This window comes from Rutilus rutilus, assembly GCF_951802725.1.
Source record: "Rutilus rutilus genome assembly, chromosome: 10".
Lineage (NCBI taxonomy): Eukaryota > Metazoa > Chordata > Actinopteri > Cypriniformes > Leuciscidae > Rutilus > Rutilus rutilus.
The window spans coordinates 5,483,135-5,507,196 of NC_140215.1; the positions used below are offsets into that span (position 1 = coordinate 5,483,135).

Genomic DNA, 24,062 nt, shown 5'->3' on the forward strand with positions numbered 1-24,062 from the left:
TAAAACTTACCCATGATAATCTGGTTGTCTCAAAATGTCAAAATTGATTCATGTAATAAATTGATTAATTGGCCTGACCAATACAGTTCTATCACAAATTATGTATTACATTTATTATTACATTTAAATAATATTATAATACAATTTAAAATGCTGCACACACACACACACACACACACACACACACACACACACACACACACACACACACACACACACACACACACACACACACACACACACACACACACACACACACATACTGTATATGCACACTCTTTACAAAAAATACATAAATAAATCACCATATATAAACATTCTAACGTTGCCATTCCTGATGAAGTTATTGGCCAGCTGATGTGTAACTTTGTTTTATTTACTCACCAAAGCTATTTTTTTTTTCTTTCATTTGGCGCTTGACAAATGTTAATTTTGGACCTAATGTATATTTTTCTAAGTTTTTTTTTTTCCGTCTGTTCCATAAATGCTCACATAGAGCAAAAGGGAGGGAGAGGGAGAAAGAAAGAGAGAGAGAGAGAGAGCAAGAGCAAAAAAGGGAGGGCAAAAAAAGTGCGAGGGAAAGGAGAATGTCAGTAGCCTGCAGCTAGACTTGGCAGATTCCCGTGCCGTGCGCTCGTTGGGTTTGAAGGTGCTGCGTCTGGATCTGACCTGCTCTGGTAGTCCATAGCCATATATAGTGTGAATATCTTTTATGATCCTCTTTTTTTGGCTAGAGCGAACAGGGAATGTGAGTCAACATTTCAGCCTTTCTCAAGGAAGCCAAGAAAACAGACGTGTCTGCGCACACATCTACACACACTCTTCTGCTGGCTGGATTACACTGTGTGTTTGAGAGAGGTGCGCTGCTCTGCCTGTGAGTCGGACCGGACGATCCCGTAAGACTCTCTGCTCAGAGGAGAATGCGGCGCTGGGGCTGACAGACACACACACATACATACACACACACACACACACACACACACGCTGAGGATGGCCACCGCTGTGTATCAGGTAAGGAGATGGTGACACGGCTCGCTGGCGCTGAGAACGTTGCCAGATATGTTGGGAATTTTAACCTCATTTGCTCTCGCAGCTGCGCGTGTATAGCAGTTTGTTTGCTTGTTCTTTGTGAAAACAGAGCGTGTTCTCAGGCGTGTAAGGAAAAGCTCAGACTGCAAAACTTGTGTGTTCTGTTCGGTAGAAGTGAGATGAGAACTGTGAAAGCTGCTCTTGTTTATTATTTCCCCAGTCAAAATGAAAAGCGTGGGACTGCTGTGGTGATGTTGAGAAATTTAGCCACATTAAAACACTGGCTTTGAATGCGACTCAACGCTTCACTGTGATTTTAAAAGGAATAGTTCACCTGAAAATTCAAATTCTGTTATTTATTCACCCTCGTGTTGTTACAAACCTGTATGATATTCTTTCAGGATGTTTTGGAGATCAGTTTATAGCAAATGACAGAAAACGCAGTTGAATTAGCAATAAAGTAGTGAATATGACTATATGTCAAGACTTCTGAAGCCATCAATAGCTTTGTGTGTGGAGCAGAATTCAATTTAAGTTATTCACTTAAAACCTTCCCCTTCACTGTAGCTTTTAAATGTCATTCATCCTTCAAATGATGTAATGATGTCTTGTTTTATTGGCATCAGACTGAGCTGAAATCTGAACTTAGACACAAGGTCTAGTGTGTAGCCTTCAAAAGTCTTATTAGCCTTCAAAATTTGAATCGAAATGAGTTAATAATGACACTAATGTTGCGGCATTGAATCAATATTGAACAGACTTGAGTTGAATAATGACTCTATTGTATAGAGCTGCTTATAGCTGAATTGAACCTGTTTCAAGGCGGATTATCTTTTCAACATTGGCTAAGTTATTGAACTGAATCGAAACAACACTAATTGAGCTGAATAACGACACTATTATCTTCTTGTATTCCTGAATTTGTTTTCCTAATTGATGAATTTTACAACATGAACGCTGTTCTTTTCCTGTTTATTACTGTGAAGCGGCTTTGAAACAATCTGTATTGTAAAAAGCACCATATACATAAATGTGACCAGTTAATTTAGCCTAATTGTTGGCTGTTTACGGTTGTCAAACGAAAGCAACTTGCTGCATTAATGTAGAATGTTTGCCTGTATCTGCATTTTAGAATTTGCTTTGAACGTGGCTTGGATTTTCTGAAGTTTCAGATTTAAATATTAATAGCTCAGTTTGTTGTCAGTGTTGTTTGAGTGAGTCTCAGGTCTGGTGTAGGAGTCATTGTGGTCTCCCTGCGAGGACACTCAGCTTTGATCCGGGTCTCTGAGTGGCATGTTCTCAGAGCTTTCCTTTTTGCTGTAACAAATGCGGCTGACAGGATGACAAAGCTGCTGTTAAATGCAGAACAATAGCCGTCCCCCTGTGGCACAGATCAGCGCGGCGTGTGGCTTTCTATTGTGTAGATGCGCATCTCACCAGACCTGTCAAGAACAGGTCCTGGTCATATTTCACCCCAAAATAATTAAAATAAATAAGACATTTTCTGAAATAACATGCAGCCAAAATTTTATTTTATTTTATTTTAATTATTTTAAAAATGTGTTTATTTATTTATGTATTTTAATAGTTGTCACATTTTTATCGTGAGATTATTTTCTTTAAAAAAAGAAAGAAAAAGAAAACAGGAGTAAAACATGTGTACACATTGCAGTAATGAGAATGTGAGTTATAAATATTTATAATCATCATTAAAATAAAACAGAAACTCTGTAAAAAAGAAATTTTCTTTATGCAAAATAAATATTTTTTTTTCTCCTTTTGAATATATAGGGTGAAATGTGACCTGTACATGTTTTAGTGAGATTCATTCTTGTTCAAACACAGATTTTTCTCCATTGACCAGACATAACCTGATGACCCTTAGGTCAAGACAGGCAGTCGTGACCTCAAATGTCAAACACCAGACTCTTTAGTGTTGGTTATTTATGATACGCCAACTCAACTCATTTGTTTATGACATCAACGGTTAGATAAACTTTGGCTTTTCAATGTTTGAAATACAGGTACATGTTATTACAAATTCTCAGTTGGCAAAACTCTGATGATAATCTAGTACTAAAAAAGCCTTATTATGCCATCTGTGCACACCCACGCAACATTTATAGTTCTGTTTGTTCCCCTTTCGTCCATTCTACCTCAATCGTGGGAAAGAATGCACACTTTGTATTTTTGGCACGTTTGCAGATGCAATTTGAACTAATTTGGCTCAAATTGAGGGGAAAAAGAAATAATGCTGTTGTGAACACAGTGAGTGTATTTATCATTATTTAGAGATAGCGAGAGGGGGAAATAGATGGTCTCATTTTCTCATGACTGCATCCCTCATAACAAATGTGTTTTATTCCCCCAGAATCCATTTGAGCTTTTGCATATTCTTCTCCTTTATCAGTCCCCAGAATGTTCCTTTTTGATAGCCAGAATGCTCTAAAGTGCATAATCCTTCAGTTAATAATTGGGAAGCTCTTGATGATCAGAAACCTACTGTACAGTATTTGATCTTCATGCAGCTCTCTGCAGATTTCTTTGCATGTACTGTAGTAAAACTATCAGCTGATTGAGCTTAAAAACCTACGATGACTCCGATGTGAAAGAAGCAGATTTGCTGTCACTCAACATGGCTAATTAATTGACCATTTCGTTAGTCCCCGACTAAGCTGTCTGATCGCTGCAAACCCCGTTTGATGTTCAAGGCTGTTTTTAAGAGAAAGTTGCTATTTCTTCCAGTGAGAAATAAGACTTATTGGCAGGCCCGCATCAGGAAAACTCCACAGAAAGCTGTTCAGAACTGAAGCTCCCCTTATTCATAAAGTTATACATATCCTACTGTATGACCTCTAAATGTATTATTGTTTTATATGATTTTCAATTAAGTAAGTTGACTATGCTTACCAATAATGGTGCTTTATACTATATTTTTGTTACAGAATTTAATTAAAATCTTAGACCCCATACTTTTGTATGTGGAAGTAATCCACTATTTCTAATTACTAATTAATTAATAAATAAATCACTTAGAGTTTCTGCATTAGCTGTGGACAGACAAATTCTTCATGCAATTAAAAAACAAACAATTTGTGCCGTGTTTAACATTTCACAGAACTCTGCTTAGAAAATGCAAAAATAGCTGCCTGGGCCTAGTTATTGGTAAGTTTGGCTGTGTTCACACTTGAAAGGTTTGGTTCGATTAAAAATAACTCTGGTGCGTATGCTCTGTAAGTGCCCGTTCATTTGAATAAGTGTGCCATCCGAACCCTGGTGCACACCAAACAAGCGGACCGAGACCCATCTTTTTTTTTCTGGTGCTGTTCAAATAATGAACGCAACACGGAGCAAAGACATCTAAACAATCCAAAAACATGATGTGATGTCTCAAACATACCTGGCTCTTCTCAGGAGCTACATTGCCCATCACAGTTCAGTACAGGTGTCGGAAACACCATCTCCTTGCAGCAGATCTTCGTTTGTTTTGACTCCTTGACACATTTTAAAATGTCTCCACGAGTTCTCAGCTGGTAAAAATACGATCAAAAATACAGTTTAGCCCAGCACACAGCATTGTTCTGAATTTTCGGTAAGTCCTGTTGCAAGATAGACGTCATAAAAGCCTTTTTTTTGTAAAAAAAGTTTTCGTCATAAAAGCCTTTTTCCCCCCCCCCCCCCCCAAAAAAAATCGTTCTCTGCTTTGTCTACGTTTGATCTTCAGGTAATCATAGTCGAAAGAGATACTAGCAGCTTGGTTGAGCTCGGAGCAGTTTTCTCCAGCATTCCTCCTGTTGGCTTCAGCTGTGATTTAGAGGCTCCTCGAGCTCCTCTGTAACTGCAGTTTCAACATTTCCCGCTTACACATAGAGAGGCAGATGGGTTCAGATCCACAGCACTCTAACACTGTCCGCTGTGGAATTCAATGTGATAAATGTGCGTTTAAAAAACGCACTGTTATTGAAGTTCAAGGATCATTTGATCTCATGGATGGAAGATGTATTTAGTGTCGCCTTGGATTCCACCAGATAAATAAATCAGCATCTCTGCCGTTAGAGAGTTTGGCCAGCCGTCGAACAATGAGATCAACACACGATCCTCAGCATTCCTCCTAGAAAAGCTGCATCCCATGTTCAAATATACCAGCGAATTATGCAAAATGCAGAAATGGAAATTACAGCGATGCAGGTAAATGACAGGAGAACTCGCTCGTAAATTTGAGAGTGTTTTTGGAGTGTTGTTAAGCTTGTTCACATTCTTGTGCCGTGTTTTAGCATCATACCTGGAGATCTTTACCACAAATTCATACTGTACCGTGACAAAACAAAACAAAATTTCAGGATTGATGGGAATTGTTTTTTTTCTTAGAATTTTCCGAAATCTTATCAAGGGAGAACTAACACTTATTTCCACATAACATACTATTTACAGTTTTTGTGACAACCCATCGTGTGAGGTTCTGCAGATGTTTGAGTTATGACCAGACTCGTGTGGAATCTGCACAATTAAGTGTATTTTCTCAATCACTACATCGTTACATTTGATTTATATTGACCATCCTGCGCTTTAGATCAACCACAGATGTAGATATAGTAAAAAATGGCTGGGATTAACACACACTATTGTTCAAAAGTTTGCTAACACGTATCAAAATAAATGAAAAGAAAACTTGCATCGGTTATTATTTATAACTAACTCATATCGAACCGTGACCCCAAAACCGGAGTACGTAGTGAACCATGACTTCTGTCTACTGTTACACCCCTAGTGTATACTGTATGTATAAATATTTGTCATTTATAAATAGAATTTTTACCAAAAAAATCAATAAAAATCAATCACAGAGTACTGCACTCTCTCAGGCCCTTGTTTGTTTTGTCTGTTTATTATATATTTTGGCTAATTTTATTATATTTCAGCTCCATTTAAGAATCTATTGACATTAATTTTGCAGAATTCTGCAGATTTTGCCCAAAAATATCTAGGCAAAATCAGTCTGGGCCTGATCATGCCTCTGTTATCCTACCATCACATTCACCTAGTTACTTTTCCATTCCGCTTTACGATCCTCAGACAGATAGACTTCCCCGTAATCCTTGTTGACTGCCATGTTAAAAGAGCCACTGTTTTCGAACGGAACCAGAGCAAATGCGTTCAAGATGTCCACATTCTCCAGGGTTGTTCAATTACAGTGCCAGCGAACATGAAATCTGACAAGATAGCCAAAATGTAACCAACATGGGGCTGTTTAGATTGGGGCCCAGCTTTTCACGAGGTCACAGCAAATTAGCAGCGATCTTTAAGAGGTTTTCAGGCATTAGCAAGTTGAAGTCTGTCTCCGCCAAATGGTTGGAGGCTGCGAAGGTTGGGAGGAGATGCTGACGGAGGCAGAAACACGCGCCACGGCATTCCTGCGTAGAAGCCGAGGCTCTGGGACTGATTTAAGACCCCTGCAGCATCTTCTCAGCCTGCAGATTTAAACGGATGAATGCGTTGGCTCTGCGGAAACAAAGCTCCGCCGCTTGCTTGGGTTGTTTATCTCTGCAGGTTGGCGGGTGGCACGTTCTGCACGCTGGGGCTGATGGAGCACCCGTCATGAAGATTGGGATCACACGAGTCGGAAAGTACACGGCCGGTTGCAACAAACCACTTAAGATAAGGAATCCCATCATAAATGAATAATCAGTAAGGGTTTTCCTAACCTGAGGAGTTCGTTGCAACCAGCTGCAGATGACAAAGATGTGTCAGAAAGACCGAAATCTTCACTTTAAATACAGATAAGACAATTAGTCTGTGACAATTCAGATGAATTGGGTTTTATTTGTGTTTGCAATGTTTTAAGTAGTACTAACGGTCGCTATATAGACGTTATAATGCCATTGGTCAGATATTTGTAATAGGACACTATATTGGTCAGGCCAATTAATCAATTGATATTTGAAAGTCAGTTACTGATTAAAAATGCATCATGTAATTTGTAATCAGTAACTTACAACAATTTGTAAGTTATCTACCAAGACACACACACACACACACACACACACACACACACACACACACACACACACACACACACACACACACACACACACACACACACACACACACACACACACGTTTACTTAGCTATCTAAATGGGGACTCTCCATAGACGTAATGGTTTTTATACTGTACAAACTGTATATTCTATCCCCTTAACCCCTTCCCAGTCACCCCCAATTTTGGCAAGTGCTGCATACATGAAATGCCCAAAATAAAAAGGTTACTGCTCATAAGTAATTCTGAATAGAAACATAACACACATACATTTAGAAAGCCAACACTTGTTCAAGTTCAAGACTCAAAATTAACCAGACTGTTATTAAACTAACCCTACCCCTAAACCTACCCATCACACAAAACCTTCTGCATTTTTACAATTTTTTAAATCTTTTAATTACTTTATTTTTTATACCAGATTTACAATTTAGGACATCCTAAAGGGAGGTTTTTGGAGATTTTGGTCACTTCTGGGTACAAATTTGTCCCCAAAATATAGTTAGGGAGACACACACACACACACACACACACACATACACGTATATATTGTGTACGGAGTTGTCAGGACAATCATCCACAGCCTCAAATATATCAGTCTGTCAAAACTGCACAAAAATGTGCAGTTTCATCACTTCAACAAAAGTAAAAGTAATACATTAGTGAAATGTAGTAAACTGTAAGCAGTTTCTGATGCCAAATGATTTGGCACCTGCTGTTACATTACTGATGTTGGCCATAAAAGGTGTACAGTAATGGCATCTTTGGCTTGTATTCTGCTGCTCTAATGAATTGGCAGTTTGGATTGAGTTGGTGTGGTTGTGCGATGCATTAAGCGGGCATTCAGAGAGAAAGGACAGTGGTTGAGGGGCTCTCAGATGGATGGAGATCACTTTTCAAAGCAGCTTTAGCAGAGTTGGCACACCGTAGACCTGCTAAGAGGCCCACAGGAAGTCATTTGTGGCAGAATTAGTTAAAACATCCTGCCTTTGGGCCACTTTCACACACTGGGGCTTCTATTCTGACTAAAAGAGGTTGCAGTGATTAAAAACTCAAAAGAAGTTATGAGGAACTATAATGTTCAGTGGCTATCATTTATTTACTTACTGAAGTTCCAGACCATGTGATATTAAACAGCATCGTTCAGACAAACCATAATTGCGTGCATTAACGGGACATTTTTGTCCTTGATAAAAACCAATAGGGTTTTTGGAAGGGACATTGGAAGCCACTAATAAGGAGTCACATGGAATTTGCTCCGCAGAGCTCTGCAGATTTATACATCTCTGACCCCATTCATGTTTGTTTATTAAATATTTAATACTTTCAGCTGATGATAAGAGTGTAGTACTCTGGCTCTCTGATTTCCATCGATTTTCTTCAAAAAATCAGTCCAAAAAAACATGATAAAAGTCTGCAGGTTCCGTGTGGGCCAAATGTCGCCTTGTTCATTCTGCAGTGAGCATTCAGCTGATTCTAGATTGTGGTGTTTGTCTGATTGGAAATTCACAGAAGTCGGCAGCAGTTGACCACTAGATTTAGTGATCAAGGCAAATCAATCTGACCAAACCCTGTACGGATGAGGGTCTGTGGTGCGCGCAAGTACCAGTGTGGCAAGTTCAGCCAGAAATATGTCTGGATGGTGACTTAGTGATTGCTGCGTTTTAAAATTTCAGTGCAATCATGCGGCTCTTTTTCCTCACAAAAACAGGGTTTTAAAAAACCCACCATCGCTGTTGGAGACACGGGATGGCAGGAAACATGGCCGCTCACGCTCCCGTTTGAGGCTTTTTTCAGCTTTGAGGTTCAGCTTTGTGGCTTGCATGGAGTATTGTCCCCAATAATTACTATAACATGCCAGTCCTCCAGTCTGATGTGTTTCTCTTCCTCATATATCCTGCCAAGATTGTGATGTCACCGTGGACCAACTGACCGTAAACACACACTCTCTCTGAGCTCATAAGAATATCATATAATGACCAGAGTTGAATCAACAATGACAGATTGATATATTTTGCTAAAATTGTTGGCTAATGGTTATTTCATTTGCTTGTTTTTGAGCATATGCGTCAGATGGATGTTTTTGTCTGTAAAGCATTGAATGCGGCATAAGTTTTAGAGTTGTTCTGTTCCATTCAGTTGTGCTCTGTTCTGTTTTTAACATGGGTTATACTTTATCTCGATGGTCCGCTTTAGACATTCCACTAACTATAAGTAACTTCACAACTACATGTCAACTAACTCTTATTAGAGTATTAATAGACTGTTAGGTTAGGATTACAGTTGTTAGGGTTCGGGTTAGTAGAGTAAGTTGGCATGTAGTTTGTAGAATGTCTAAATTGGACCATTGAAATAAAGTTTTACCATAACATGTCCTGAATGCAGTTATATTTCAAGCTGATTATTTGAATAACATGTTACAATGTCATTTTTTTACTATTGCAAATGACTTTTTATTGGTGTTTGCCCCAATATTTACTGAAGGGAACAGGGCAGCTGCTGACTGTATCATGCATTTTAACAGCTGCAGTAAACAAAACCTCTTCACAAGTCTTTTTTTATCTGTTAAAAAACAATCGGTCAACTTTTCACAGTGATTTGATTTACTACAGGTAAGGAGTGGTTTTTTTCTGCTCAACGTATAGCCTTCACTACTTTACACTACTTCACACTAGCCTTCATAGAGGAAAACTGTAGTAAAACTACACCATATATATACACATATATATTAAAGACACATTACACAGACTCCGACCACCTTAAACTTTAAAATCGCAACAAACAATTAAACAATCTTTATTGAAATTAGTTGTATCAGCTGTATCAGTGAAGAGCATTTAATGGGTAAAGAAAAATCACCAAAAAAAGTTATTCAATTCTATACATGTGGTGAACATTGAATTGTGGGCTGGAGCAGATCCATTCTTATCAGTCGTTCCGGTCGGGTTTAGAGATGGTGTATGTTCATGAGGAAATTCCAGCGGTGGAGAACCAGTGAGTTTGTTCCTCCCAGAGCCGTCGAACACGATGTGAAATATTTTGATGGTCGTACTGATGGGAAATGGAGGCGGGGTTCATGATCTTCAGGAGTATGTGGAGGTCTTATCAGGGCTCGGTCTCCCTGTGGAATGTTTATAGAAAGCAGGCCCGTTTCAGGGGTTGCTGGCACAGAGCTGCTGTGGGCTTGTTTGCTTTTGCATTTGATTTATGGGCCGGGCAGCGAAATAAAGGCAGGAAACCCAGCACCCGGCCCCACCGTTCTGCTGATATGCAACATCACGCGGCACTGAACCCAGGGATAAAACCCAGGCAATTGCCAAAAAAACAACCATAATTTAGTTTTTCATGACAATTTTGTAGCCTCTCTGAACTTTAGGACTTCTTTTGTTTTGCTGTTTTTAAGACTCAAAGGGTTTGCTCTTATTTTATTTATTAAGCTAATTTTTCAAATAATGAGTCATATTCAATGAATAGTCAGTTTGGACTGGGGAGATAGTTTTGAAATTTTGAAAGTTACAGCATATTTTCAGTATTTATTTATTACTTTTATCGCATAATATGAGGCCTTTAAGGGTTAAATGTGCCTTAAAGTCCTCATTATACTATATATACTCCTATTTTCTCTACATTTTAGTCTAAATCTGTATGATTCATCAGTGCACATTATTCCAAAGAAAAACATATTTGTCTTCATATTCTTTCATCAAAATGCCAACTTGCTTCTTGTGAATGGCTCATCTGAATGGCTCTGTTCTGAGACTTTTTCTTCATCCAGTCAGTCCCTGTTGATATAATCAAGTTGCGTTCTACTGTTTTTGAATGTGTCCGATTATAGAAGTAAAGTGAGTTGTGAAAGCCGTTTCATGTTGTCTGCATTTGTTTGAACTTAAAGTGGATTTACGAAAATAAACCTTTGCTTGCTTGCTTGATGAGTCCCTAAGTAACACTCTAATTGTAGTTTTTGGATCAGTTTATTTGGATCAGTATCTGTGCGTGTAAGAGAGAAATACATCAATCTCAGTGTTTTGGTCGAGGCACGAGAGGTGAGGATAACTCATCTGGACAGCCGTTGTCTCCAAAGGTGGAATGACTCGGGACTCCTCCTCACCTGCTTGTAAACGAGAGTTTCTCATCATATCTTGTGTGTTAAATGCTGATGGCTCTTGCCTGTTTCAACCTGCCGTGTTTCACTGATAGTAAACAACCAGCTCATTCTCTGGAAGGTCAACAATCCCAATTCATGCTGTGTAGATCATACTGAGATCATGTTTTATGTGTGGTGTAGGTTAGGAATTATGTGGAGCAGTTTTCCTGACAGTGTTGTAAACTGCTTCTTACTGTTTTAGAGCAGGATTGAGTTTCAGAAATTGCCCTTAGTTATAAGTCTCTCGTGATTAGAGATTAACCTTTTGCTTTGGCTCAGTAGTCCTTGCCTTTTGTTTTTCTTTTTTTTTGTTGAGGAAATGACTCCGCAATTTTTCCACTCTTCCATGGCATGTCAAAGCCGGTGAATTGTAAACAGACAATACGTTATGGCTTAATATTAGCTACTTTAAAATTTAAGTAAATAGTGTATGTATGCAAACTTAAAGTTAGCATGGTTAACTCTTTTTACTTGTTTTTTATAAACATTCCTGGTCTTATCATGCATAATTCCTCAGTGCATGCTTTAAAAACAAAACAAAATAATTGTCACAACTTTTCCTGAACCTCTGAAATGACTTTCAACATCCAGTCCAGCCTCTGCTTATATTTTCGCCGATGTAGTTATGCTCAGGTTTAAAAAAATACTTTAGAAATTATCCTTAAATTATGTGGTGGTGGTGATGATGATTATTTATAAAAAGTCATTATACAGTAATCATCACCAAAGTTCTTTGGTTATATTATACCATATCAAGCCTCCTTAAGCAAGTATCTCTTTCTTTCTGTGTGTCTTTGGTGCCAAATGCAAATATTCCATCATCTTGGATACACATGAAGGAGCTTGTGTTTTTGAGTTCAGCATGGTTGAGTGTGGTTTCCATACGCCACAACTACAATTTAATTTCCTTAAACTTATTTTGGAGGAATAGTTCAGCCAAAAATGAAATTAGCATCATGAACAAATTGAATTTTGCTCTGTTCCTAATGGCATAGCAGACTAGGAATATAGTGTCCTTGATAGAACTATCATTTTCATTTTAAACTATCCCTTTAACTCTTTCCCCGCCACTGATGGAATTTTCCGTCATTTACGCGACGACGCTTCCCGGCTTTCCGTGTTTTTACTGTTATACGGTAGGGGGCGATAAAAAAGTAGAGAATCTCCGGATCAAAACACAGACAGAAACAAGTGATATAAAGCATTGCTTATGCACGTTGTAGTCTTTGAAATAAAAGGCTTTTTTCCCAGCTTTTTGTTCAAAATGTTGCTTTTTTTCATTAAACTTACCTATATTAAAGTGTTGATAAAAAAGAATTATATTTCATTCTGTATATTGCAGGTTCAGAGAAAATGATCAACAATGTTGGCGATGGCTGGCACTTGTTTTGTTTTTCTCCAGCACACGTGATGCGGGCTGAATGCAGCAGGTCTCGGTTTAATCTTGTTAACGCAAGCATGCGAGGAATGCAACAGCACAATTACCGCTCATTATGTAATATTCATTTGTACACTCCAGTGTTATCAACACACATCCACTCCCCTTTCTGTCTCGTTCCCTCGCTCGCTTTGTTTTTCTTTCTTTTCCGCACAAAAAGTGCACTGGCTTTGCATCACCGACATGCCAGCCAAGAAGTTTGGATAGTTTTTTGTGTGTGTGTGTGTTCTTTGTTATATTTACTACCAGTCAAAAGTTTGGAAACCATGGAACTTTATAACTATAACTATAAAAAAAGTCAGAATTGCAAGATACAAACTCACAATTCGCGCTTTTTTCCCCCTCAGAATTGTGAGATACAAACCTGCAAGTGTGAGTTATAAAGTCTAAATTGCAAGTCGTTTTGCTCTGTTTATTATTATTATTATCTATGCTTGTAATTTGTTTATTATTTTCTATACAGATTCAGTCCGCTGCGAAACTACCCCAATCATCCTAGAATGATTGATTCTTATCAAATAGAGCTATTCAAATGATCTGGTGAAATTGTTGTCATATCAAAATACATCGCAAGAAAACTAAATATCGCAATGTCAGTTTTTTCCAATATCTATTCACACTTGCTTTTACATGTATTAATTTAGCAGACACTTTTATCCAAAGCGACTTACTAGTGAGAAACATAAGCCAATAGAGAGCCAACAGTATTTATAGTATATAATGTCAGGTTTATTAGAAAGTTGATGTTGATGTTTTTCCCTCACTATCCATTACAAAAAAAAACAAAATATGTTGTAAATGATTTTATTTGGAGGCACTGTTGCAGTTTTTCTACAAACCATTCTTCAGATCAATAGACGATGAGACTTTAAGGATTTTTTTAAAGTGTTACGTACCATGATATCAAGCTGGAAAGATACATTGATGGATGAATGGTGTGCTTGAAGAGGACCTGGTTTGCTCTGGAGCAGGAATAAGGTGAATCTCATGGAAAACATTTCCATGATATTCACATTTGCATAAAATGCAGCTTTTCTTAACATTAAGTTTAGTTAACAGGTAATGAGCGTTTGCGGGAAAATGTGCCTAATTGCCTAACTAAAAATAATGTCACAATGCAAAATAATCTTTAATCAAATCAAATATCATTCCATATGTTTTTATTGAATTCCTCAAGTTTTTCCTTTGCTTTTAGGGTAAATGCGATCAGGACACGTTGTTATTAGGTTTCAGGACATTCATCCAATAGCAGATGGTATTTCTTTCCTTGCAGGTGAATATTGTACCAACCTGTCATGTCTATGTTTGCCTTTGGTTTTTGGATAACCACAGGATGATTGTCAGGATTATTTTTAGTGTTGCGGTTGCCCACCAGTAGACCTGCGGTTATCACCTTTTGTATGTTCACCTGCACCCTTGCTGCGGTTTAAGGCCTGGCATGAACCATTTACCAGAGGTTACGCTCGGGGTAGACCGCCTCAGGATGATTTACACGACTGAACCGTGATGTGAATACCAGCAACAACCCGCTTCTGTTGCCAACATGATGAATGCAGCTCTCAGGGTGCTTGTTTTTACACATGAGGGTCCAAGGGGTTGCATGTTCATCAGTTTCATTATGTGACGTGATGACGTCCCGTTAAAGAGTGTCATAGTTTGTTGTTTGTATCGTACTAATTATTACAAAACACTTTTAAGCTGTCTTTTGACAGTTGAGCCACCTGTTTTCTTGCATTGAGACGGGCTCCTACAGGATTTCTAGCCGCACTTAATGTCCTCGTCTGACCCGTGTCAAAGGATCAGGGTCAGTGCTTCCGTGTAGGACTGGGTGATAAAGCTTAAAAATAATAGCCGAACAGTTTTCAGCCTTTGGATATATCTTGGCATTGTTTGTTATATACTTTGCTTTGAAAAGGCATTTTTTGAATTCAGTCATGAATCCTTTACATGCAGTCTGCAAGCAATCACATCATTACCGTATATCACAAGCTGATTGGCCTCTGCTGATCCTGCAGCCAATGAGATTGCTTGTTCAACATTTAAATAGTCTGGTTTGTTTGTTGTAGGTGGACCCCCAGCTCCACCTACCTAAATCTGCTACAGGATCAACATCAATCAGCAGCATAGCAGATCTAGTCCAAATACATGAACATTGCTATATTCAATAACATGCTAAAAGTATTAAGATATATTTCATGATATGTATAATGCCCTTGCCCTTGCCCTTGTCTAGCGATTTCTGAAGGATCATGTGACACTGAAGACTGGAGTAACAATGCAAAAAATTCAGTTTTGCGTCAAGTCAAGTCAAGTCAAGTCAAGTCAAGTCAAGTCAAGTCAAGTCAAGTCAAGTCAAGTCAAGTCAAGTCAAGTCTATTTGTATAGCGCTTTTCACAATACAGATTGTATCAAAGCAGCTTCACAGTATTAAATTAAAATAATACAACAAGGTTTGTTTCTAGTGGAATTTATTGATAAAATCAAATTAGATATCCCCAGAATATCCCCTATGCATCACAGAAATAAATTATATTTTAAAGTATATTAAAATAGAAAAACATTATTTTAAATTGTAGTAATATTTCATAATATGACTTTTTTTTTTTCTGTATTTTTGATCAAATAAATGCAGGCTTGATGAACTAAAGCGGACGGTTCAAATTGATTCGCAAAGTCAAAGTTAAAAGTAAAATTTTATAAGTTTTTCATTGTTATTATTTTGTTTCAATAATATTTTTTATGTTTAATTTGATATCGCTAACAATATAATTGTAAAATAAAAGTTGCCCTTCCAGAATGACCTTTGAAAGAGAAGTCACCAGGGCTCCGTTTCAAGCATTCCAGGCATCTTCAGAGACATGAATGCATGAAGGCATGCTGGGTCGGGCCAGGTCTCAGCGCAGACACAAGGTGTTTGTTAGTTATGGATAGCAGGTGTACGGGCTGTCATCAGCAGGTGCCTGCAGGCTGAGTTACGCCAGGTGATGGAATCCGGTCTGGAGATAGACCAGGCCACTGGAGAAAGGCTTAGAGCAGAGCTCTGAGACGGACTGAGATTAGGGAGGGATTTCCGTTTATCACTGAAGTATTATGGAGTGGTACAGTGGTCTTATTAGGACTGACTGGAGATAAGGATGTGTATGGTTTCCATGCAAGATCTTGTAAATGTCTGTGCCAGGTCGGAACGGGCTGTCAGTAAACTGAGACCTGCTCTGAATAAGAGTTGATGTTAGAAGAATAAGATGGGACATATCTCAGCCTGACTCAGAACACAAAAATTATTTTAATAATTAATGTGTAATATTAATGTGTGAATGTATTTATTTGGCCTATATAATTTCTTGAAAAACACCCACACACCAAACAAATTCAATCCTCCGTGGACTTATTATCCATTGAAAATTATTTTACTGAAGATTCACATAGAAAGTGACAGCAAAATACCAAAGTGTACTTACAAAAATGTGAGCGTGCACACAAAAAAAGAAAACGAAGAGCAAACGTATCAGTCCATCTTCAGTGCTAAAAGCTTGAACATTAGTCAACAACATTTATACATTGTTTATTGATTATACAATGACTGATTAACTAACAATGACCACCCACATAGGTAGAGTAGTCTTACAAACATGATCCAGCATCATAAAACAACCATGGCAAAAGTACAGTATATGAAAATATTTTTCATATATATTTCATATATATTGGAGCAGAACTTTTTCATATTTTTTGCCAGTTGGCTATTTCATTTCTTACAATTTATTTCCATTATTCATTCTTCACTTTATATCATAACTTTCCTTTGTTTTACAACTTTCACAGTTTTAAAGTCTCAATTTATATAAACTAGTAAATAATATAGGGGCTACATGATATGTTGAAATTATCGAAATATCGTGATATGCATAACGCAACGGCTTGCGATAGCTGCATGATTTTAATACTCCAAAAGATTACAAAAAGCCCAGTTTTTTTCGACTAAACAGTTGAGAAAGAAAGTGTGCGTGTAATAGTGTATTGGATCTGTGCAGCTCTTAAAGTGACAGCAGCCTAATAAACCAAAGACAAAGACAAATTCACTCACTGCCCTTGACTGAATAACTTGTGTAGCTTTAATAAGAATCAGTATATATTTAATTCATACAGTGTAAACTAAGCAGTTTTTTATTTTTTACTTTTGATTATTTAATTTTAACTGTTGGTAAACAACCTTAATGTTTGTCTACCTGAAACCCTAAATCCCTCTAGTATACACTGATGTTAAAATGACATTTTAAAGTTAGTCATCAAATTTTTTTTTTTCTTTAAGACTGGTCCTAACTTTTTAAAGTCAGTTACATAAGAAGGTAGTTCGGTCTAATTTGAATCAGAAAAATAAGTCTAATTATTTCTTAAGACACAGTCTTAACATAGTGGCTAAGTTTATGCAACTGGCCACCGTTTTTTTCAATGTGATTTCAGACCGTTGTATATTTTCTGCTGTTTTACTGTAATCTTTACTAATGTTCTAAAAGCAGTGGATCCATGTTTGTCTAACTTATCCAAAATAACTTATCCAGCTTGCTTAAATGTATTGTTTCACTCTTATCAGTCTTCCTGTTTACAGCGGTTGTGTTTAGGAGTGCGTTTAGATATGCTGAGACCTGCAGTGAGAAAAAACAAGAGCTTTTCAGTGTTTATGTGCTTTACAGCTCCACATCCACAGCTGGAATAACATCTTTTATCAAGAAGTCAAATCAAACAGAAGCGCTAGTCATGCTTAACGTCTCATGTCACTTATTAAGGAGAAAACTTCCTGTTCACATAATGAAAGCATGAGGCTGATCATTGTTACCATGTAAACAGTCACACACTTTTGCATTAGAATTTTATTCTAGAATTAATCTCAGTTTTTACATTTCCTGAAGAGAATTTGAATGGAACGGACCAATGCATTACTGTATGTCTTTCCCCATGCTCTTAGTGTGTTGCTAGGGTGCTTTTTGTGAGTAAATATGCCATTGCTAAATATTAGCAATATTAATAATAATGTTTGCCTTCACAAACACCACCAATACAAGACATGTGATCTTCAGGTGCAGGACACCTGTTAAACTATAAACTCGGTTAGTTAAGGCTCAGCACCGTTTTCATGAATACTTTATCAATGACAGGTCGAGGTCATTGATAAATGTGAAAGTGACATTGGGAAACCTGATGTGCTCCGTCAGCATTAAGACGAGCAATTAAATGGAGCGAGCAAATTTAACACAAATGCCAGATGGTTGAAAATAACACGCATATATTCAGCTGTCAAAACAAATGGTAAGAGCCGATGGCTTCCAGACCGTGTCAAATTCCTCACTTTCATCTGAATCAAATTTTGCAAGACATGACTGAACTCTGAGAATTCATAAATAGTTGTACTTGGAATGGCACAAGTGAAATCTGACCCGTGTTGCCTTGACTTTTATTTACCACATTTGTCCTCCTCAACCAGTGAGAAATAAACCAGCGTTATGTTTGTGGGTTCCAAGCCACAGGCTTACCCGTGGTAAAATCACTGTAACGCACGGCCTCTTTTGGCTGATTGCCTTGCAACACTGTATCCCACAATGCAATGTGCTTGACTTGACCTTCCAATTGTAGTGTGGTGAATGATCTGGTAATATCAGCCATGATATCTTCTCGATTTATTATTTGAGTTGAATACATTTTTACACACAAAAAAGCCAAATTACCTTTAATTAATACATAATATTAATGTATTTAAAGAAATAACATGTAGATGAAGCTAAAGATACACCAAGCCATGATCTGTGGACAGAGTGAATTGATTCATAAATGTGTGTGTGTTTTCATTTCTACTGAGAAATGAGTCTGAATTATATTTGCTTTGTCTTTTGTATTGACTCATCATTCATATATGAATTGGAATGGTTTAGTCATAGACTGACTAGACCAGCTGCCTGTGCTTTTAGACAGCTGTGGAGAAGGCTTCTTGTTTGTGCACAACTCCAGTTCCTCACGTCCAATTTTGCCTGGAATCAGTTTTTCTTAATGCTCTAGTAGAAGCAGAGCCAGAAATGATGGTCCGCCATCCTGTTTGCGAAGCACAGAGCTCATTTGTTCATGGGAGGCGGGATATTAGTTGTGGCAGTGGTCTGAGCAGCAATCCTATTATAATGGACTTCAGCAGATTGTGAGTTCCGACAAAGCAAATCACCTTTAAACATCAGTGACTTTCCAATCCTGTTTATGAAATGGTGAAAATGAGGTTAGCGCTCGCGTTGCCAGTGTTTGCACTGTTTGCCTGCTTCTAAAACATGAACCAGTGACGTTTCAATCTGTTTGTGTCTGATTGACAGTCTTATCTTAGTATTATACTATAGTATAAATGTTTTGAATTGGCTTTTATGCATTTTATTTTAGTAAGTTTTTTGTGCTTGTCATTTTCTTTGTTTTTTAAAACACTTCCGTAGCTTTAATTCCTTTTTATTTTAGTTTTACAAATATAAGTATTTTAAACTTACACAAATGTATTGATTAAAGAAATTTTTGTTTGTTTAATTTAATTTAATTTAATTATTATTACTATCTGTAATAGATCTACTCATTGACATTTATTTCAGTTGTTGACCAATATAAATACAGTCACTAATGTGCATCATGTGAGAAATACATAATTCTCCATTAATTGCTTTAAATGAATTAAGTGTCATTGTTACAAAATTATGAATCCAACTATTCGCCTTGGCAATTAACTGAAATAAATAAGATGAAGTACCAAAATTACTAAGCAACACTATTTTTTTTTAAATATAATATTAAAAATATTAATATTAAAATAAAAGCTTACTGATATATTGAAAACGTTAACATAAAAACTAAATCAACATTTTAATAATAAATTAAGATCGGGATGGAGTTGCATATAAACAGTGAATTTCACATGTCTGTTTTATGTGTTTTGTGGCCGTATGTTAGAAATAAAAATTTACTTTCTTCATGCATTCACAATAATGTTCCTTATTGAGCACAATTCATCCGTGCATGTTTTTCCAAATGAAAGCAAAATGTTTGTCTTAGTAACCTTTTATCCAACAACCCCAACAGAGATAAAATAAAGCCAGTCCTGCATTGTTTTCTTGTTGAATGTCCCATTCCCTGGGAAATATGTCATATTGCAGTAGTAAAATGTGTCAACATGTTATGTAGACTTTAAAGTCCCAGATTTTGGCCTGACGTTTGTGTTCTCTGTGTGTTGCAGGTATCCTCCTCCTGCGTTCCTGTTGCCAACTATGAACTGGTAAGATCTTCTGTGGTTGTTTTGATGACCCGTTTTTGATCGTTTCCTAGAACAGTCGTCTCTCGGAATCTGCTCTGTTAATCAGATTGATGATAAAGAGATATTTTTGCCTGTTTTGGAGGCCAGAACGTATCATCCCACAACCATTAATATTTATAAGAAGGAAATAAAAGCTTGGGGTCCTCGGTTCAGATCTCTCCCAAGACCTAAATAAGCCAGGGGGAATAACAAAGCATGAGCGATAGCATAGTGAACATTCCTTTTTTGGTTTGAATTGTGTTTTTGGTCTCCGAAAGATCTCTTTCCTCCTCCTCCTCCTATGTACGCTCGCCTGCGCAAGGCAAGCCAGAGTCCATCATTACTCTACCCGCGTTCATGAAAAAAGTCTCTTGTTGTACACAGTGTCCTCAGTATGGAGCAGATAGTTTTACTTGTTTTTTAGGGGAAAGTTTGGCTTTCACGAGTTGGACAGGGTTTGATTAATTCTCTTTCTCGTTCCCTCAATCACTTCTCAGATGAAGTATGGCGTTGTAAAGCGAGCAGTGTGAATGCAGGTATGCAGGGTCGCTGTCGGCACACGCACCAAACCCACACTTGAAATCAGACAAATGAAATGATGAACAAATGAACTATATAAGCTGATGTTCTGAAGACAAGTGTGAAAACTGAGAGGCTGGAGGACAAAAAAAACGGATTCCTGAGACATATAAAAAAAAAAAAAAAAAAGATACAAGTTTTTGTACCAAGGAATTATGTTGAATATGTTAAACGTTCAGTTCTTCACTTTCCATTTTCTCAAAAATTGTGTTTTATTTTCTTGGTATCACAAATATCAGCACCATCAGATATTATCTGTACTGCCATATCAATAATGTATCAACAATATTGACAAATTGAGAAAAGGGATTTCAAGCTAATTTTTAGCTCCATTTATTGAATCATCATCACCGAAAATCTGATGGTGCTGACAAAAGATTTATATTGAACATCCTTTAAAGATGCATAATATATTTTCTACATTAAATTTAATATTATAATATGTTAGTATATTATATAATATTCAAATATAGAATTATTTATTTTAAACTATCTTTACTTTTGTTTTTAATATTGAAGTATTATTAATATAATTAACATGCATGTGAAACAAATAAAAATATATATTGTTTAATTTTTTTATTTATTATTCATATTAATATTAATATTTTAATATATAAGCCATACAATTAAAAATATTGTGTTGTGGACAAGTTCAAGTTTTTTTTTTTTTTTTTTTTTTTTTATCACTGCCATGTCTATATATTTTTAATTAATTAATTAATTAATTGTTTATTTATTTTAACTTTTATTTTTTTATGTAATATAATTTATGATATGTGTGTGTGTGTGTGTATGTATATATATATATATGAGAGAGAGACAGAGAGAGACAGATAATTTATAAATATATATTATAAATATAATATGATTTTATGTATTAGAATAAGGACAGGTTCAGGGCAGGATGTTTTTTTATTATTATTAATAATGTGTTCATTTTGATAAAATAATAAACATAAGAATAATACTTTAGTTTAGGGTCCGATTCTCACTATTAACTTGTTGCTTATTAGCATGCATAATACTAATATATTGGCTGTTTATTAGTACTTATAAAGCACATGCTAATGGCTTATTCTGCATATTCTAAATGCCTTATTCCTACCCAATACCTAAACTTAACAAGTGCCTTACTAACTATTAATAAGCAGTAATTAGGAGTTTGATGCAAACATTGTAGTTAATAGTGAGAATTGGACCCTAATTTAAAGTGTGACTGAATATTATATAGTGATCATCTTTAGATTAACATCAGAGTGTAAATGTTGACAGGTGAAATTGAGAGGTGTTTTGTCTGAAGTGAGTGAGTGTTTCAGTGAAGGCCTGTGGCAGCTGAACTTCACTAAAGTAGATCAAATAAACTGGGATCTTAAGGACAGCAGTGGCTGTATTTATAAAGGAAACTCAGAGCAGCTGGACTCAGATCAGTCCAGATAGAAAGTGAAAATGAAGAATGTATGCTTATGTAAGGCTTAGGTCTGCAGCATGAACATCTCAAACATGAATATTTAGTGATTCTGTTGAGAAAAGCTTTGTAAATTCGTCCCTCAACACACACACACACACACACACACACACACACACACACACACACACACACACACACACACACACACACACACACACACACACACACACACACACACACACACACACACACACACACACACACACACACACACACACACACACACACACAGCCTTCAGCAAGGACAAAGCTGCTGAACTCTGTGTTTACAATGACGCAGCTCAGTGAAGCCAAAAACAACCCTGTTTAATGGCTTTCCAGTGAATTCAGGAATATTTCTGTGGTCGGGCTGAATCTCGTAGACCTGCTTTCTCCTCGCTCCATGTTTGGTAAATTCTCCTCCACTAAATGAGTTGGCTGGCTGGTGGCTAGACCTGTGATCTGAGGCCGAATAACAACGATCAAATGTCAATATGAATGTACAATTTTGGATGAAAAAGTTCACTGTAGGTGTTATGATCTAAAAGAAAACATAACTTAACATCATCAAGATAGCTAATGTGCCAATCTAATGATTTTATCAATGCTCTGGTGGTAATTTTTGGCAAAAAGCAAGTTTCTCACATTTTAAGTAATTTGTTTTATGATCATTGTGACATGATATGTATTCATGTGCATAAGTACCATAGACAGTATATAAACTGGACACAGCGACCCCATTGGATTCAACGGAGACAAGTGAAGTCAATTAGAAGCTGTTACTTCCTGGGGGTTTAGCGTATTGCGCAGACTCAAACTGAGCTTGATGACGTAGATGTGACGTGAGTAACCTGTCTGTCTTCTAGTAGCTGTGCCAAGATAAATCTGAATCATTCCCTTCCGAAACTCGCAGAGACGGAGAGCGTGAGTAGGAGGTGTCCATGAGCTAGGAGCAGGAGCAACTTTTGCTATGTTTTCTGATTAATTATTTTGTCATTTTGCCTCCACGTCCCCCCGATTGCCCGTGAGCTTCTCCTCCTGTCCATACGGTAATCTCTCTACTGTGCGACAGAGAGTCGCGTGGTTATGACGCAATCGTTAGCCTATTTTTACAAAAACTGCTTCTACGGGGCCATAACGTAAGCTACAACGTAATGGAGCCTTTTATACATTTTCGTGTTTCTTTAGAAACAAATAATGGACAAATGGAGTCTTTAAACGCCTCAGATGTGAAGTTATTTGCTGTCAAAGTGACACCAAAATGAATGGGAGTCAATGGGATGCTAACAGCAGGTGGGGGTCCGCTAGCCAATGGCGGCGCCCGGGGAAACTTCAAAATAATATGAAACCCTGCCCCCCTGATAAGTACGGTGGCCGAGAGAGCTCAACGCGCTGCAACTTAAGAAAACACATGCAAATAGAAAAAAACAACAACCGCAAATTAAGAAAACATCTTCATCAGTTTCACAACACACGTGTGCTCCAAATACTCACAACACATCAAAATACAGAAACGCGCTGCAAAAGACACAGAACACAACGGAAATGTTTCCAGGGGAACCCAATAAGTGAGGAACCCCGATGTGTACAGCCGATGTACGATCAACGGCTGTCCGAATTCACTCACTCGTTTTTCATTCACTCCTTTTCATCCACTCCTTCAAGTGAACTGTATTAGTGGACTAACGAAGGGAAGAGTGGGTGTAGGGGGCGATTTCGGATTCAGCCAACGTGATTTCCTCATTATTTTCAACTGGGATGTTCCCATGACAACGCAGCACAGCATCCAACAGCTGTTCTTAGGACAGAAATGTTAACAGTTTTAGGTGAAATGTGACCTGCCAGTTGCATAAACTGCTAAGACGAAGTTAGTCATATATATATATTTTTTTTCTTTAAGACTGTTCATAACTTTTTCAAATTAGCCTGCTAGTTGGTCATACTAGTTCTTAAGACACAGTCTTAACATAATGGCTTTGTTTATGCAACTGGCTGGTCATGTTTTTGTGAGATTCACTCATCAAAAGTACAGAGATGCATTACGTTCCCTATCCAGGGTGATCTGCTGTGTTGTACTTTT

The 24,062-nt window shown here is 37.2% G+C and overlaps 1 protein-coding gene across 12 annotated transcripts in view; it reads left to right on the top strand.

Annotated features, from left to right (window-relative positions):
- tns1b (tensin 1b) overlaps positions 1 to 24,062 on the top strand; it is a 224,740-nt gene that overhangs the window by 115,114 nt on the left and 85,564 nt on the right. For 10 of the 12 annotated variants that reach the window (XM_084421587.1, XM_084421595.1, XM_084421596.1 and 7 more), the window contains one exon: positions 19,897 to 19,935. In XM_084421587.1, coding sequence (XP_084277713.1) covers positions 19,897 to 19,935 — 39 coding nt within the window. Of the gene's footprint in view, positions 1 to 576; positions 1,012 to 19,896; positions 19,936 to 24,062 lie in introns of those variants that run through there. The other 2 variants (XM_084421589.1, XM_084421590.1) reach the window with 1 other exon arrangement.